The 16,098-nt window shown below is 46.3% G+C and overlaps 1 protein-coding gene across 1 annotated transcript in view; it reads right to left on the bottom strand.

Annotated features, from left to right (window-relative positions):
- Window positions 1–16,098, bottom strand: part of RABGAP1 (RAB GTPase activating protein 1) — a 130,517-nt gene that overhangs the window by 113,723 nt on the left and 696 nt on the right. The window contains exon 2 of the mRNA XM_061603546.1: window positions 5,883–6,082. Coding sequence (XP_061459530.1) covers window positions 5,883–6,032 — 150 coding nt within the window. The 5' untranslated portion in view covers window positions 6,033–6,082. The remainder of the gene's footprint in view (window positions 1–5,882; window positions 6,083–16,098) is intronic.

Here is a 16,098-nt window from a genome sequence, read left to right as displayed (position 1 = left end):
GGCACAAGAACCCTGTTTTTCACCAATGCCAACCCTAAACCAAAGCCTAGGCTGCCATCCTGTACCCACTTACCTAGAAGTAAGCCTCAATAAACACAAAGATTTATTTCTGAGTAGGTATGCATAGCATTGTACTGTATACATTAACTATATATATTGGATTCAGAAAGAGTCCCTGGTCTCATAGGGCAAACTATGGAGATTCCACACACACACAAAAAAGACAGAAGCAGAAAAAGTGAGGGCAAAACGAGCAGCTCTTTAGAACCCCAGGGATTCCTATTGCCAGGTGTCCAAACAACTCATTTATCAATCTCAGCTCTGATTTTACTCACTGGCTAATAACACTGACAGGCAGGAGCAGCCAGGCTGGCTCATTTCACATAAATCACGCAGAAGGGTACCTGCATGTTTTGCTCCATAATTTGCCTTCTAGGAGGGTTAGAGACTAACTTTTTTTAAAAAATGAAAGCTCAGATTCTGGACTTCTGAGGGCACCACTGACGGCTTTCATGGGCACCAGGGCTGTGGAGTCGGTATGTCAAACCTTCGACTCCGACTCCTCTATTTTTCTACTGTCTGTCTCCGACTCCATAAATGGCAAATGTATATTAATTTTTCTACTGTCTGACTCTAACTCTGACTCCTTCATAAATGGCAAATGTATATTAATGTATTAGTATTAATAAATTAATATTAATATATTAATTTTATTTTGAAGTCAGAGTCAGTAATTTCTACCAACTCCAACTCCGACTCCACCCAAAATTGCTTCCGACTCCGACTCCACAGCCCTCGTGGGCATCATGGCAGCACCCCCCCCCCAGTTTAGAGGCTGCTCTATAATCAAGTTCTCAAAGAGGATTACAACAGGATTGTACGAGTAGGCCCCCAAATCAATGGAAGGGCCCCCACTTTTAAGGCAGAAGGTCTCTTGTCAATCCCTGGCACCTCCAGTTAAAAGGACCTCAGAAAGCAGAGCTAGAAAAGATCCCTCTCTGCTCAAGGCCCTGCCAGTTAGAACAGAAGCCACTGGGCTGGGTGGACTAATGGTCTTACTCAGCAGAAGGCCAGTCTGTCAGGCAGACAGAAGATATATTTACTCTTAACCCTCTAAAGCAGAACCTTTTCTTGTTGGGCTGTTCTAAAAAGACTACATCCAAAGAGGGAGACTTTTAGGATATTTAAAGACCAAACAGGAAGGAGAGATTTCAGCTAGAGGGACTTGCTAGTTTCCAGAACAAGAAAGAAATCCTTACACTGATCCAACATATGGCATAATGCAGGCATGGAAAACTCTGGGCCTCCAGATATTGCTAGACTCTGGTTCCCATCAGTCTCAGCCAGCATAGCCAATGGTCAAGGATGACGGGAGTTTAGTCTGTCTGGAAGGACAGAGGGCCCCCACCCCAGTATAATGTTTGAAAGGATGTCACATGGATGCAGATAGCAGCTGAACAAACAAGGTGTGCATGCGTGTGCAAGCCAATGGTGCCAGTATCATTATTAACACTGCCACAAGTAGACAAATTGTTAGCCACTGCAATGTACTATGGGACTACGGTCTTTGGCTGCCAATTACGAAGCTGAACTTGGCCCACCAGGGATAATGAACTTGCTTTCATCTACCTGGTAATGCAAGCCAGGATCAAAGTGTGGTGGCCAACGGATTCTTATCTTGCTGGGGGTGGTCAGGCTTTTCAACTCACTTCAACCTCTCTGAATGTGTAAGCAAATCAGTCGCAGAAGCAAGCCCAGGAGTTATCATCCCAGGAGGACAGGTATATTAAAAGATGTGTGCGCTCAGTTGGATATCTGGCAGCCCAATCACTGCTTACTACTACAAAATGTCACACAGGGAGTTGCCTTATACCAAGCCACACTATTTGTCCCCCGAGGCAAGTATTGTGAGTGGCAGCGGCTCTCAAGGGTCCACGGCAGAGGTCTTCTCTTTCACCTGCTACCTGATCCTTTGAAGCTGAGATGCTGCCAGGGGTTGGGCTATGGTTCCTTCCCAACAAGTGCAAACACACACTCAGGTACACAGACGGAGCAGTTGCTTGTCTAGCAAATGAACAGGGAGCAACAACAGGAAAGACAAACAAGCGCTTGTCAAGCTAGGCAGACAATGAAATGAGCATATTAAAGGCACAGATCACAAGACTTCAAGTTTAGGTCCACAGAGTGGTAGACAAATCAAATCATCCATTCAGCCCAGACAGTAAGATGATCTTATTAAGCAGCAAAGCGGATGCTAAGATAACAACCATTTCTAAGTCATGAGCAAGCCTGCAGAGGATATTAAAAAGAAAAAAAGCTTTGCATGCTTGCATTCACACAAACTCTTGGCCACTGTCCACTACAGAGCTCATACTTTTTTCTTTTTGTAGTTGGCCCAGTGTTTATCCTCCATTGCAATGCGACTTCTCCCATCCTCCCTGTGGGAAGCCATATCCATGAAACCAGTTTAAGCATGTGACATGGATGTGGCCTAGAATTGCTCACTTTAACTAAGCAATACAGGCTCTTTACAACTCTACAACTTTAGAGGTAACAAAAATTCAAACTGTTCCTAAATAATTACTCTCTTGGCAGAAGCACACCAACAGGAAGTAAGTGTGAAGAGCGGTGCTAAAGGCAAATCAAGGCAGCGCAAGGATTTATTATCAGAGCTCAGGTCCAATTCAAAAGATTTCCCCAACAGTAATGCGAGGCAGGACATTTTCCATGGAAATCTTTTTAAGCACACACCACACACACCCCCCCACACACACACCCCCACACACACACCCCACACACCCCCCCACACACACACCCCCACACCCCCCCACACACCCCCCACACACCCCCACACCCCCACACACACACCCCACACCCCCCACCCCCCCCACACACACACCCCACACACCCCCACACACACACCCCACACACACCCCACACACACACCCCCCCACACCCCCCCACACCCCCCACACCCCCCCCCACACACACCCCACACACACCCCACACACACCCCACACACACCCCACACACACCCCACACACACCCCACACACAAAAAGCACTGGTAGATTTTCCAGTTCAAAAGTTCACTGGTCACAATGAATGGAGGCCCACTACAAATAGAATATTAGGCATATTTGGCAGTTTCAAAGCATTTCAGATCAAATGCTTGGAGTGTGTTTGAACAAAAAACAGAGTAATTGTTTACGAAATACAAATAAAATAAATGCACTAAATTAGATCACTCTCTGGGGCACAAGAAAACATTCCAATGCAGATTATCCTGATCTGCACAGGAAAATTTTCCAATACGATTCCCCCCCCCAAAAAAACCCCACATCACTCTCTCCCAACACTCTACATGCAGTCTTCAAGTTCTATGTTCAGCAAGTTGCTTCTTCGCACTGAAAAAGAAAGAGCAGACACCTCTTTCGCAGTCCAAAGTTATGCACTCCTTCAGTGGAGTAAAAGAGGATGGAAACAGGAGAGGAGACCTAATGGGCCCCACCTGGCTTCAGCTTCTCCGTAACACTCTGTCTAAGGTTCCCTACTTCCCCCTTCAGCATCCAGAAGGCAATCGACCAAACTCGGCAAACCCTATCAGATTACCACAGCCAAGACAAGCAGTAGGAAATGGCTCAAGGCAATTCCAATGATTCAGACACTGCATCTGGCCTTCTTGGCCAATGTTGCAGGTGAAAGGTGGGCAAGGTGGGGGGGGGGCACTTCTTAGTTCCAGATCAGGAAGGGAGAGAATTTTGTTTGGTAATTGCTGTGACCTAGAATTGCTTTTCAGAAGGCTGCCCGCGGGCAGAGCTGGGCCAAACTCCAACTCCTTTAACAGGGAACACAATACCTTTGGGAAGGAGCCTGTTCTTTAGACTCCAGAGTAAATGCAAACTAATCTGAGAAACAGGAAACACCTGGGCACTGGGCTGGAGGAGCTTATTTAATGTTTACTCCAAGTTTAGTGTTGCCACGTTTCCTTACAAATCACGGCTCTCCAGCACATCATACACCAAACCTTGTGCACTACCAGATCAAGAGCGCTGCAAAAGCTTGAATCTACCGACCGTGCCACTTAATCAACTGAACATTTAATCATCATAGTTCAAGAACCGGTACAAGGAGGAGGAAGGCTTCTGGGCCCTCGTGGCTGTGGCACTAGGTCAACACTCCCCAGTCACTCAGTGCCCCATTGCTGGGACCGTTCAGGGCACAGTTAACCACGAGGCCAGAATAAGCAATCAAGCCCTAGGACTTGCGCTGGGATAGAAGAGGGCAGAAGCAGTGCTCTGCCGAAGAGTCGCAGGCTGTGGGTAGCTACTACCAAGTGAGAAGTTGATGCACGAGAGAGCCTAACTCTTTCAGAACTGGGAGGAAGAGGCCCAAAGGGTGCTCACTCCTGCCTTTGCTATAAGAGGACATGCTACAATAACACAGGTGACCACTGACAAAGGCATTCCGGACTTGGAGGAATATTTAGCCACACTCAAATAGTCATTGGTTAAAATGACAATGTTTAACCAGCACCTCGGCCCTACGTGGCAGCCTTGGCCTGGCAGCCTCACCAGCAAGCTCATAATCTGTATATCTCTCGCACAGCCTATAATTCTCTTCTTTTAGGCCAACAAAACCCAAGAAGCCTGATATAGTCACTAGTGATTTTACTGATCTTTGTGGGGGGAAAGAGAGGAAAGCATCCCCAACCATGTGCCAGGTGACAAGTCCCATTTAATTATCCTCCAAGAACCCCTACCCCTTTTGTCACAGTAGGAGGCTAAAAGGCAGGGATGCTCTGCTTTAGGAGCAAGAACTCATGACTGGAGTTCCGCTTGGTCATTCTATACCAGCACTGCCACTTCAACGGTCATGTGCTGGCATGTCTAATGTTACAAGGAGCTTGTCCAGACCAAAAGCAGGCCAGACTCCGAGCAGGAAGCATCTTCTTCAAGAACTTAAATGGACCTTCCCTCTCTCAACAGACATCTGGCACCAACCATCCCATCAGATTACACCAGAGGGAGGGGAGGGAAGCAGGACCACTCCATCGGCTCTTCTGAGACCAGCAATGTTTGGTGTCCTCCTCTCCTTAAACTCTATCCAATTTCAGCCTGGTCATTATAAGAACTTTATAACTGACGTCTCGCCACTGGATTAGGGATGGGAAACCTCAAGCCCCAGGGTCAAATGCCTGTGCCCTCTACCCAGCCCTTGGGACTCTTCCCAGGCCACACCCCTTTCCCAGGCTGCACCCCTCACTTATTCCATCCCATGCTTTCCTCAAATGCTTTCGCCAGGCTGGAATTTGTCCCTGAGTGGCGGTAACACCTCTTGCTTGCCTAGATAGAGTGATTTTGTGTATGTGTGTGCTTTTGATTTTTGCATGGCTGGAATGCCGCATACTCTATCAAGAGTCACATCTCTTGCGCTGTCCACTTCTGCCTCTGGCCATGCCCACTTTTTGTTCTGCCTCCTCCCCCACATGCAGGCCCAGGAAGCTTGCCAGCCCTCTGATCGAGAAAAATTGCCTAGCCCTACGCTCGATCTTAGTTACAAAGTACTTCATGGCCAGCTAGTGCCCGTGTTTGCATACTTCCTCCTCCCTCCCAATACCTCTTCCTTTTGTAACACGCCTTTTACAACATAAGCCTGAAGGGCAGGGACTGTCTTATTATTGAGTCTTTCTCAGCTAACAAGCAGCATAAAAAATGATTCAAGTCGTTTAAAAAATAATTAAAATAATTTGAGGATGCACAAACCAGTTCCAGCAATCAACTAACCGCTGACAAATGGAACAGGTGGCAATTCTCTGCACTCAGAGACTCTTTCCTGCATTCGTACGATACTGAACTCCCACCTAAGTCTAGTCAGGCTTACCTTCAGACCTGTCTTCTCATCATCGCTACCGTTATTGGTGGATGGCGTTTCATCCTCTTGCCTGGAAATCAAGACAAAATCTTCGCTGTTAAGAGTGGACGCCGAGTCTGAAGACACACTGATTTTTCCAACAGAGGCTTTGTCATCCATGACTTAAAAAAATGAAGCTTCGCTCATGGATGGGCTTCTATTAAAAGTACCTGAAAAATAAATAAAATAAGTATTTTTATAATTAAGGTACTTCCAGAAAGTCACAACTTAAGATGCTCCTGAATTCATAGCAGCACAACATGAAAGAAGCACAGCATTAAGAACCTGATCACCTATTAAGCAAAGGGTCTACAAATCATTACAATTTATATACTGCTTTTTGGCCCAAAGGCCCCTAAAGCACTGAACAGCATGTTTTATCTTGCTTTTATCCCATTTTTTCAGATAATTTAATTGAATGTTTGCTTTTTTGTTGTTATTGTATTTTTATTTTAAACAGATTATAGAGATTTTTTGTTATTTGATGTGGTATACAAGTACAATAAAATGCCATAGATCAGGGATGGAAAATCTGTGGCCCTCCAGATGTTGTTCGACTCCAACTCCCATCATCCCTGACCGCTGGCCTTAGTGGCTAGGGCTGATGGGAGTTGGAGACCAACAATATCTGGAGGACCCCCACAGGTCCCCCACCCCTGCCCTAAATCTTAGAGATGGCCTCTGAAGGAGAAGTTGTAGCAGAAGAAGGCAGGCCTCATCATTTCAGCATGTGACACCGTGACAGATCTTCCAGTGGGATGGGGTGACACAGGGAGAGCAAAGCAACCCACAAGATCCTTCCCCACCTCAAGGTTACAGTGCTGAAACTGAGGCAGAGCTAGTGTCACTCACAGCAATTTCCCAACCTCTGTGTGATTTTTTATAAGGTGCATTCCCAAGATGTCCCTGCTGTTCGTGGGTTGCAGTCAACTAAGGCCTACTCAGAGTAGACCCACTGAAATTAATGAACCTAAGTTAGTTAACTCCAATGGGTATACTCTGAGGAGGACTAGCATTGAAAACCACCCCATTTTCTAGTGGCCAAAGGAGAAAATCATTTTCATTCCAGAAATGGAACACAGCGCAGTGGAAGAGTGCATGTCAGGCAGAAGGTCCCAGGCTTCATCTCCGCCATCTCTAGTTAAATCAGGAGTAAGGAACCTCATACCCCGAAGTCCGATGTGGCCCTTGGGACTCTCCTGGGGCCACGCCTCTCACTGGCCCTGCTCCGTGCCCTCCTCAAGTGCGTTTGCTTGGCTAGAACATGATCGCTTAGGTTCCTGGATGGCAGGTGATCAGGGTGTGTGTACAAACTGCTGGCTGAAAATGTAGGCATTCATACACAGTGAAGAGTCGTGTGTAGAGATCCACCCACATTTGCCTCTGACTCTCGCTCGCCACTAGCATGGCAGCTCCAGAAGCTTCCCCATGAGGGAGCGCGGTCCTCAGGATGAAAAAAGGTTCCCCACTCCCAAGTTAAACAATTCAGGAAGGTGCTGGGAATGACTCTCTGTCCAAGCTCCTGGAGAGTTATCCATCCTGAACTATATGGGCTCAATGGTCTACCCCCAGCAATCTGCCAGCAGGGCTGGGAATATGCCCTGCCTTAACCCTTGGCATGCCACTGCCATCTGACTGTGCATTGATGCACCAAAGGCCTGACTCTGTCTCAGGCAGCCTCCTATGCAGCCAAAACAAAGAAACAAAAAGCAGCTCTTTGCCGCTTCCCACACTGATGCAAGAACAAGAGGAGCAAGTTCACAGAAAAGTGGGCAGATTGAGCTGGCATGGGGGCCTCTCTTAGTTCCAGCTGGGGGGTGGGGGACCTCTATCATCCCTTTCAAGTAGGAAGGCCCAGATCCAGGAGTCCTTCCCTTGACACCAGGTGCTCTCCCTTCTAAGAACTCGCTCCTTCTAAAGTCTCGCTGATGTACGTGAACTCTTGGTTTCATTATCTGGGAACCAAGAAATTACAGGCCCTTCCCTCTGTAGCTCCTTTTACGGCTTGGTATGCTTTGCATCCCACATCTATGTATTTATAATCATCACAGCATTTCCACAGGACTTAAAACAACTGAAACTCGATGCCCCCATTGTTCAGAACACCCTAATTCCTTGAAGACAACAGGCTTTTGAGGAAGTGTACTAGAGTATAGCTCCAAACAGTTAACATTACTTTCAGACTACGCAGGAAAGTGATGTTTGGTGCGCACATATAGTCCAAGGCACCCTTATTAGCAAGAGGAAAGCTTGCAAAAAGAGACATATTTGGGTGTCTCGTAAGAATATGGGACATGAAGGGCACCCCTACACAGTCAAGGTATTTCCAAACCACTCTGAAAGTTGGGGAGGGAGGAGGAGAGTGACCCATTTTCAGACACTGTAACATCTAAAATTCCCTCTTGGGCAGAGGAAATCCGCTTGCTCTTTATTTACACTACATTAATGCCTCCCTGCGAGAGGGGGTTGTCCCTGGCTGCCTGAAAGAGGCGGTTGTGAGACCGAGACCCTCCCTGGACCCAGAAAATCTTAATAACTATAGGTCGGTGGCAAATGTTCCATTCCTGGGAAAGGTCCTGGAACGAGTGGCGGCAGGCCAGCTCCAGACACTCTTGGATAAGACCGATTATCTGGACCCATTTCAGTCGGGTTTCAGGTCTGGTTTTGGCATGGAAACAGCCTTGGTTGCCCTGTATAATGACCTTTGTCGGGAGAGAGACGGGGAGTGTGACTCTGTTGATTCTCCTTGATCTCTCACCAGCTTTCGATACCATCGACCATGGTGTCCTTCTGGGAAGACTGGCTGAGTTGGGAGTGGGAGGGACTGCATGGCGGTGGTTCCGCTCCTACTTGGTGGGTTGGCTCCAGAAGGTGGTGCTTGGGGAACATTGCTCGGCACCTTGGACCCTCCAGTATGGGGTTCCGCAGGGGTCAGTTCTGTCCCCCATGCTGTTCAACATCTACATGAACTGTTGGGTGCGGTCATCCGGAGCTTTGGAGTGCGTTGCCATCAGTATGCTGATGACACACAGCTCTATTTCTCCTTTTCATCTTCTTCAGGTGAGGCTGTCAATGTGCTGAACCGGTGCCTGGTGCGACTGGATGAGGGCTAATAAACTGAGGCTCAATCCAGACAAGACTGAGATCCTGTTAGTGAGTGGTTCTTCTGACCAGACGGTGGATGTCCAACCTGTCCTGGGTGGGGTTGAATTCCCCCTGAAGGAGCAGGTTCATAGCTTGGGGGTTCTCCTAGAACCACCTCTGTCACTTGAGGCTCAGGTAGCCTCGGTGGCACGGAGTGCCTTCTACCAACTTTGGTTGGTGGCCCAGCTACACCCTTATCTGGACAGGGATAACCTAACTTCAGCCGTCCATGCTCTGGTAACCTGCAAGTTAGGTTACTGCAATGCACTCTATGTGGGGATGCCTTTGAAGACGGTTCGGAAACTGCAGCTTGTGCAAAATGCAGCAGCCAGATTGGTAACAGGGACCAGATGGTTCGAACATATAAAACCGATTCTGGCCCACTTACATTGGCTGCCTGTATGTTTCTGAGCTCAATTCAAGGTGCTGGTTTTGATCTATAAAGCCTTACAAGGCTTGGGACCACAATACCTGATGGAACGTCTCTCCGGACATGAACCCACCCGTACATTACGCTCAACATCAAAGGCCCTCCTCTGGGTTCCAGGGAAGCTGGGAGTCTGGCAACAAGGGAGAGGGCCTTCTCAGTGGTGGCCCCAAATTATGGAATTATGGTTCGGATGAGGTGCGCCTGGCGCCAACACTGTTATGCTTCCGGTGCCAGGTTAAGACTTTCCTCTACACTCCCAGGCATTTTAGCATGTGTTTTTAAAAAATGTGTTTCTAAATTTGTATTTTTGTTTTTAATGTTTTAATTGTTGTAAACCGCCCAGAGAGCTTCGGCTATGGGGCGGTATACAAATGTAATAAATAAATAGAACCAGAATGGAGAGGGCGGGCTCCAGAAGTAGCCAGGGACATGCAGCTAGGCTGGCTGAATAAAAGCTTCATTTCCATGTGCACATGTACATACACACATTCTTGCCCTTTTCAGCAAGCTAAATGCATTTGCCTTTTGTTTTGCCCCTGCCTGCCATGGGGAGGGGCCAGGAGCACTTAACGCTCCCTTTCCCTTGTAGTTAATCCAAATCAAGATAGTTAAACCAACAAGTTGCACCTGAAGATAATTTCCAAAGGCTGACTCTGGTTCAAAGCTAGGTCAAACACACACACACATTACATTGCATTCTAAAATAGCTATACCTGCCCTGGGCTCCTACTAGGAGGAAGGGCGGGATACAAATCTAATAAATAAATAAATAAATAGGGGAAGGTTTCTAAAGAAAAGTGTTCTTCCTGTGCCCCGTGCCCAACATCTATTTAAAAAAAGACACAAATGGAGATGTAGATTTTACACCGGCCCTTCACAGACCACAAAAGCAACCATCACACAGAAGCAGCCAGAAAAGACTGGGGAGCCCAACCTTCTCCACAGGTGCCTGCTTTTCAGGTTTTTAATCTCTTGCCCCTACCGGATTTTCTCATTTCAGAAACTAGGTAAAAGGAAGAAAACTTAATACTATTGTCAATTTGAGATATGCAACTTTGACAGCACAATCTGAAGGCAGAGTGCCTAACAAGAGTTTTAAAGCCCAGGACAGAGATCTTGTTATCTTATTCAGAGATTTTCTAAGTCCTCCTTTTGAGGGAAAATACACAAATACAGGCAGCTCACCTCAACAAGTTTCTCTGTTCAACAACTGGCAGAAGAGCTCATTGTTTGCACAGAGGAAGGTGAAAGAAAGGTGACCTGGCCTAAGCCACCTTTAGGACAGGGCATTTTCTGTGCCAATAACAAAAACATTCAGCTCTGGAGGCAAGTCTACCTGGAACACAAACACTAATATGCATATCTGCAACATTTTTTGCACACCCATTAGAAATATAACGCTTCGCCAACACAGCATTAAGATCCAACCCAGTGTAGCTGCAGCAATCCTTAAATGCAACTAAAGCAGCACAGTCGTTTTGTTTGTTTTTATCTAAGAAAGGAGACCAAGCACCAAAGAAACAGTCAAGCATCTTTAAAATAAATAAGTTTAATGTTTGCTTTTCACATTGGCCAATCCCTCTTCAACTGTAAGAATAAACATTTGTTGCTGGACAAGAAAGAGGATCTACCACACAATTGGAGAAGTCATAAACACATGTATTCCCTGTTAAGAATCCTGCCTCTAGAATCTTTGCAAGTCATTTTGAAAGGGGAAATGATACACCAGTGTGGTGTAGTGGTTAAGGTGTTGGACCTGGGAGATCCCCACACAGCCACAAAGCTCACTGGGTGACCTTGGGCCAGTCACTGCCTCTCAGCCTCAGAGGGAGGCAATGGCAAACCCCCCCCCCGAATACTGCTTACCATGAAACCCCTATTCATAGGGTCGCCATAAGTTGGAATCGACTTGAAGGCAGTAATTCACATTAGTCTTCCAGGAGAGAAACTCAAATCTCTCTAACCAGCTTTGTAAATAAACCCACAAAGAGACAAGACACGCAACAATAGCAGTGCAGTTTTCAGCTCATGCTGAACGTTTCCCTCACTACTGACGCCAGCCATTTGTCAGAACTACGTTAGTTAAATAGTGTACTCACTGTTAATGATGCTGCATTTATTGTTTTATAGCTGTATTTTAAATTGATTTTATTGTAAACCATTTTGAGATTTTTCATAACAGGCAGTATATTAAGAATATCTGTAACGTTTATAAGCTTGCTGGGGGCTGGAAAAGGAGGAACAGCAAGCTCTGCCCCTCTTTCATCTCTCTGCTAGATGTGGAGAAGGGGGGCTTCTCTTTTCTTCTCTGGCAGCCTGCGTGGCTTCCATGCTGGGTGCAGAGGAAGGACATCATAACAGCCCACCCCTCCTCTGCCAGACCACTCATTCACTTGCACCTAGCTCCTTGTCAGCCTGCCTATCAGAGAGTGTATAAATACGACGCTGACTCAACCAATGCTGATAGCAGGAAACGAAGCAAATATTGGCTCTTAGACCAACTAGATTTTAATTTTAACATTTTGAGGATTAGTAGTCCAGGTGCTACCATTAGGATCTGTTCTAACTTTTGGGAGGGGAATACTATATGGCCACAAGAGTGTCATGAGCCATGGAATATGGTGGCCAGTGACAATTCTGATGGCACCAAAAGATGACATTCCCCTTTTAAGGTGTACTTCTAAACCCTCACAATCTGAAGAAAGGATGGAAGTACATTAGAGAGAAAATCCAAATTCTGTTATTCAAATAACCTATATAAATAACAATAAACTGGACCGGGCAGTTGTGTGCATATGGAGGAGGGATAAATTGTTGCCATTTATTCATACAGTTCCATCAATGTACATGGAGCAGGGATAGCCAATGTGGGGCCTCTTCCAGATTTGGTGGACTACAACTCCCATCAGCCACAACCAGCATGGCCAATGGTCGGGGATGATTACAACTGTAGTCCAGCAACATCTGGAGGGTGCTACATTGGCTACCTCTGCTTCAGCGTAATACGGAAGATGATATCATAAACAGCCTGTTTATAACCTATAAGACCAGCACCAACTATGGCAGCCTTTCCAAGCCTGGCAGTCTCCAAATGTTTCTACACAACAACCCCCACTGGCTGGGGCTGATGGGAGTTACAGTCCAACACCACCTGGAGAACAGCAGGCTGGAAAAGGCTTAACTATGGGCTCCGCTCCAGAGACGGACCAAGAAGATAGACCCAAGAAAAAGATGAGAGCTGTTTGGGCTCTCTTATGTGGGAGAATGGAACTTTTCCAGATGCCAGCTTCTGTGACTGAAGTTTTAAATGGAAAGTATTTTACCAGGCCAGGCCGTTTCAAAACATCATAATGCAAGTGTTCCATTTGACACACACTGCTGAAGGCTGAGACTAGAACGGGAAAATAGAAACATTACTTTTTTTTGTAAACTGCCTTCACAGCCTCCCAGGGATAAAAAGCAGGATACAAGGATTCTAAATAAATAATAAATTCTCTAGACACCAGTTACTTTCCACATACTCTATGGGCCACCTATGGGAAAGGTAAAGCTCTCAACAAGCCAAGGAGTCAATGATCACCAGGCTATTCTGACAGCTATCAAGCCTATCCTCTGTATGAACTTCAAAAACCATTCAGTTTCAATGATATTCCTCGAGACACAGAGCCTCGAAGTCACATCAGTGCATATGCATTTGTTACCATTCTTTTCTCTACCAACAAGCCGCAAGTATCCACCCTCCCTTTTATTCTTTTTTGGTTGCACAATGTTTTTCTCCCTTTTTCGCAATTTCTTGGGACCATTGAGAAATGTCAAATACTGTAGAATTTCACTGTTCTTTTGTTAACCTTTCAAAACCACATAAAAACCCCGCCCTTTTAAAGGTTTTACAATTAGAAAAAAAGATAAAACCAGCAAGGAGACACATAATAAAGCCAGAGTTGAGCACTTTTTTAATGCCCCCTTGGCCTCAACAGGAGGGATTTAACCCTTGTGTTGAACTCCTCCACTGAAATAAATGGAACTTTAAAATCCTTAAGTGTGGTGGATCATGGCCCATGAGTTCTGCCCCTTCCCTCCTACCACAACCAATAACTTTCCAGCACAACGCTCTCACATTCTTTGCTATGCATACTGCACTGTGGGACAAAGAGAACCTGGCACTTAAGCTACGCAAAAACTCCCTGTTCTTTATCGAAGGAGCTACAGCCTACAATCAGGTTAATCACAAGCATCCCACTAACTCCCCACCCCGCAGACGCTACCACCAAGCCTTGATAGCGCTCTCCTTCTGTATATCAATTGTCCCAATTCTGGTTCAGTTCCTCTCTAGAACCTTTCCTAGAACACCGAATGTAAAAGAGGTTCTACACAGAAGAAGAAGACTACCCCCTCTTGTAAAAGCCAGGAAAACCTCCTTCTTCCCCCCAACCCTCCTCCCAGCTAGTACTAATCTCTTGCTGGCTGAGTTTATTCCCCACCCTTTGCATAGATAAAGCCTTCCTATTGCTAACACCTGAGGGAGCCCAGGCACCTCTTGGGTGTGCACACAGCCTTGCAGCCTCTGCTTCAGATTCCAAGCATACCACCAAATAATGCTATGAGGCAAAATTATCAGCTGCCTTGCAACAGACACACACAAGCCTGCTCTTTGATGTTCCTCCATCCCATTCCAGCTTTGTAAGCAGCAGGCATCCTACAGATACTTTGCAGAAGCTAGCACAAATGCTTCAGCCCACAAACCTGGCTACCATCAAGGTGCTCACACCTTTGAAGTGGATCAGCTCCATAACACCCTCAGAAGTATTTTACGGACTCCCATATAACTGATGAGGGAAAGGCAGCCACAGAGAGGAGCAGAACATGAGGTCGGCCTTCACCAACCTGGTGCCCTCCAGAGGTTTTGGGCTACACATCCCATCAAGCCCAGGAAGCCTACACATGCTTGCTGGGACTGTTGAGAATTGCAGTCCAAAAGATTTGGAGGGCACCAGGTTGGTGAAGGCTGCTGTGGGTGTTGACATCACACCACTGCAATGAATAACCATCTCAAGAGCCTCCCTAGTCATCTGCCTTCCCCTACAAAAGAAAAACATTGCAGCCTAAATCCAAGGTGAATATTTTTTAACTCTGCATTCCCTAAAGAACTGGTAAACCTCAGCAATCCTCCACCTTCTAAGACAACACTAGACCCACAGATCAAACCTCCTGACCCTCAAGGTTGCCCTCAATCAAGGTATAGCACGATGGGGTGAACTGGGAAGGCCCATGGGTGAAAAGGTCAATCTTAGCTATCAGCTCACCATTATATGAGAGTAGTAGGTACCAGCCTACCTTGCAGTGTTGTTTATAGAATGATATGTGCATGACACAGAAAGACTTCACAGCGCTAAAAAAGGGCCGCACATTAAACCTCAGCAGTTGCCTCACCAGCAACCCTTGGGCAAACCACTCAGTCCTTCCCACAATACACACACTTACACTATGGATCTAATCAAACCAGCATACCTTACAGGCCTGTTCTACAGAATATTAAGGCAAATGCTGGAAGAGTGCTATGTAGACTCACAAACATTGCCTGAGATAAGGTTAGCAATTTTACAACACTTGCCTCAGGCAGTTTGTAGAACAAAAACAACACAAAGTAACTCTTTCCTGTTATTACTGTTAGTAACACTGCATCATGATTATTATTTACAATGTTTATTATTGTCAACAACACCACACACCATAACAACCTAATTTATTCATGAAATTTACCTCCCACTTTTCTTCCAAGGAGCTCAATGCACTATACATCGTTCTTTTTCCACACACATTTTATCCTCACAACAACCCTGCAAAGTAGGTCAGGCAGAGAGAGAATGCCAGGCCAAAGGTGAGTCACTGAGCTTCTTTACTGAAAAGGGAGTGGAACCTGAGTCTCTCCAGTTCCGGTATGATACTCTAAACCAGGGGTTGAAAACCTTTGACCCACCAAACAGTGCTGAACTACAACTCCCATCAGCCCTGGCCATAGGCCACACTTGCCAGGGCCGATGCGGGTTGTAGCTCGACAACACCTGGAGAGCAAAAGCTTCCCCATAGGTGCTCTATACCACCCTAGAGTCTTTGGCAGGGTGGGGGAAGAGCCCAGAAGAAATGCTACTACAGAGCAGGTGTCAGCCAAAGTAACAGAAACAGCCCCAGAGTAATGTATTTTCAATTTCATTTAAGAGAATGTATATACCACTTTATTATAAATAAAACCTCTAACCGATTTTCAGAGATATAAGCAATCTTGGCCAGCCAAAAGGCAGGTCAGAATATGCAATGTTAACATCACTGCAGCAGCTGCAATCCAGTTCCTTTTCACCTGTAAGTTTTTCCCCACTGAACTCAACTCAACACAAGCAGCTCTGTATAGGACAGCACTGTATAGGATATAAGAGTCATGAATACAGCAACTGGAGCCCTCCAAACATCTGTTGGCCTCCAACTCCCAGCAGCCAGTATGGCCAATGGCCAGAGATTAAGGGAGCTGGAGTCCAGCAATACTGGGTGGGAGGGGGGAGGGGGGAGGTGAGAGAGAGAGAGAGTGTCCCCCACCCCTGCTATGAACACTTACAACAA

Source organism: Rhineura floridana, chromosome 20 (genome assembly GCF_030035675.1).
Source record: "Rhineura floridana isolate rRhiFlo1 chromosome 20, rRhiFlo1.hap2, whole genome shotgun sequence".
Taxonomy (NCBI): Eukaryota; Metazoa; Chordata; class Lepidosauria; order Squamata; family Rhineuridae; genus Rhineura; species Rhineura floridana.
Note: the sequence above shows the minus strand (reverse complement) of the source record. Positions and strands in the feature narration are given on the sequence as shown.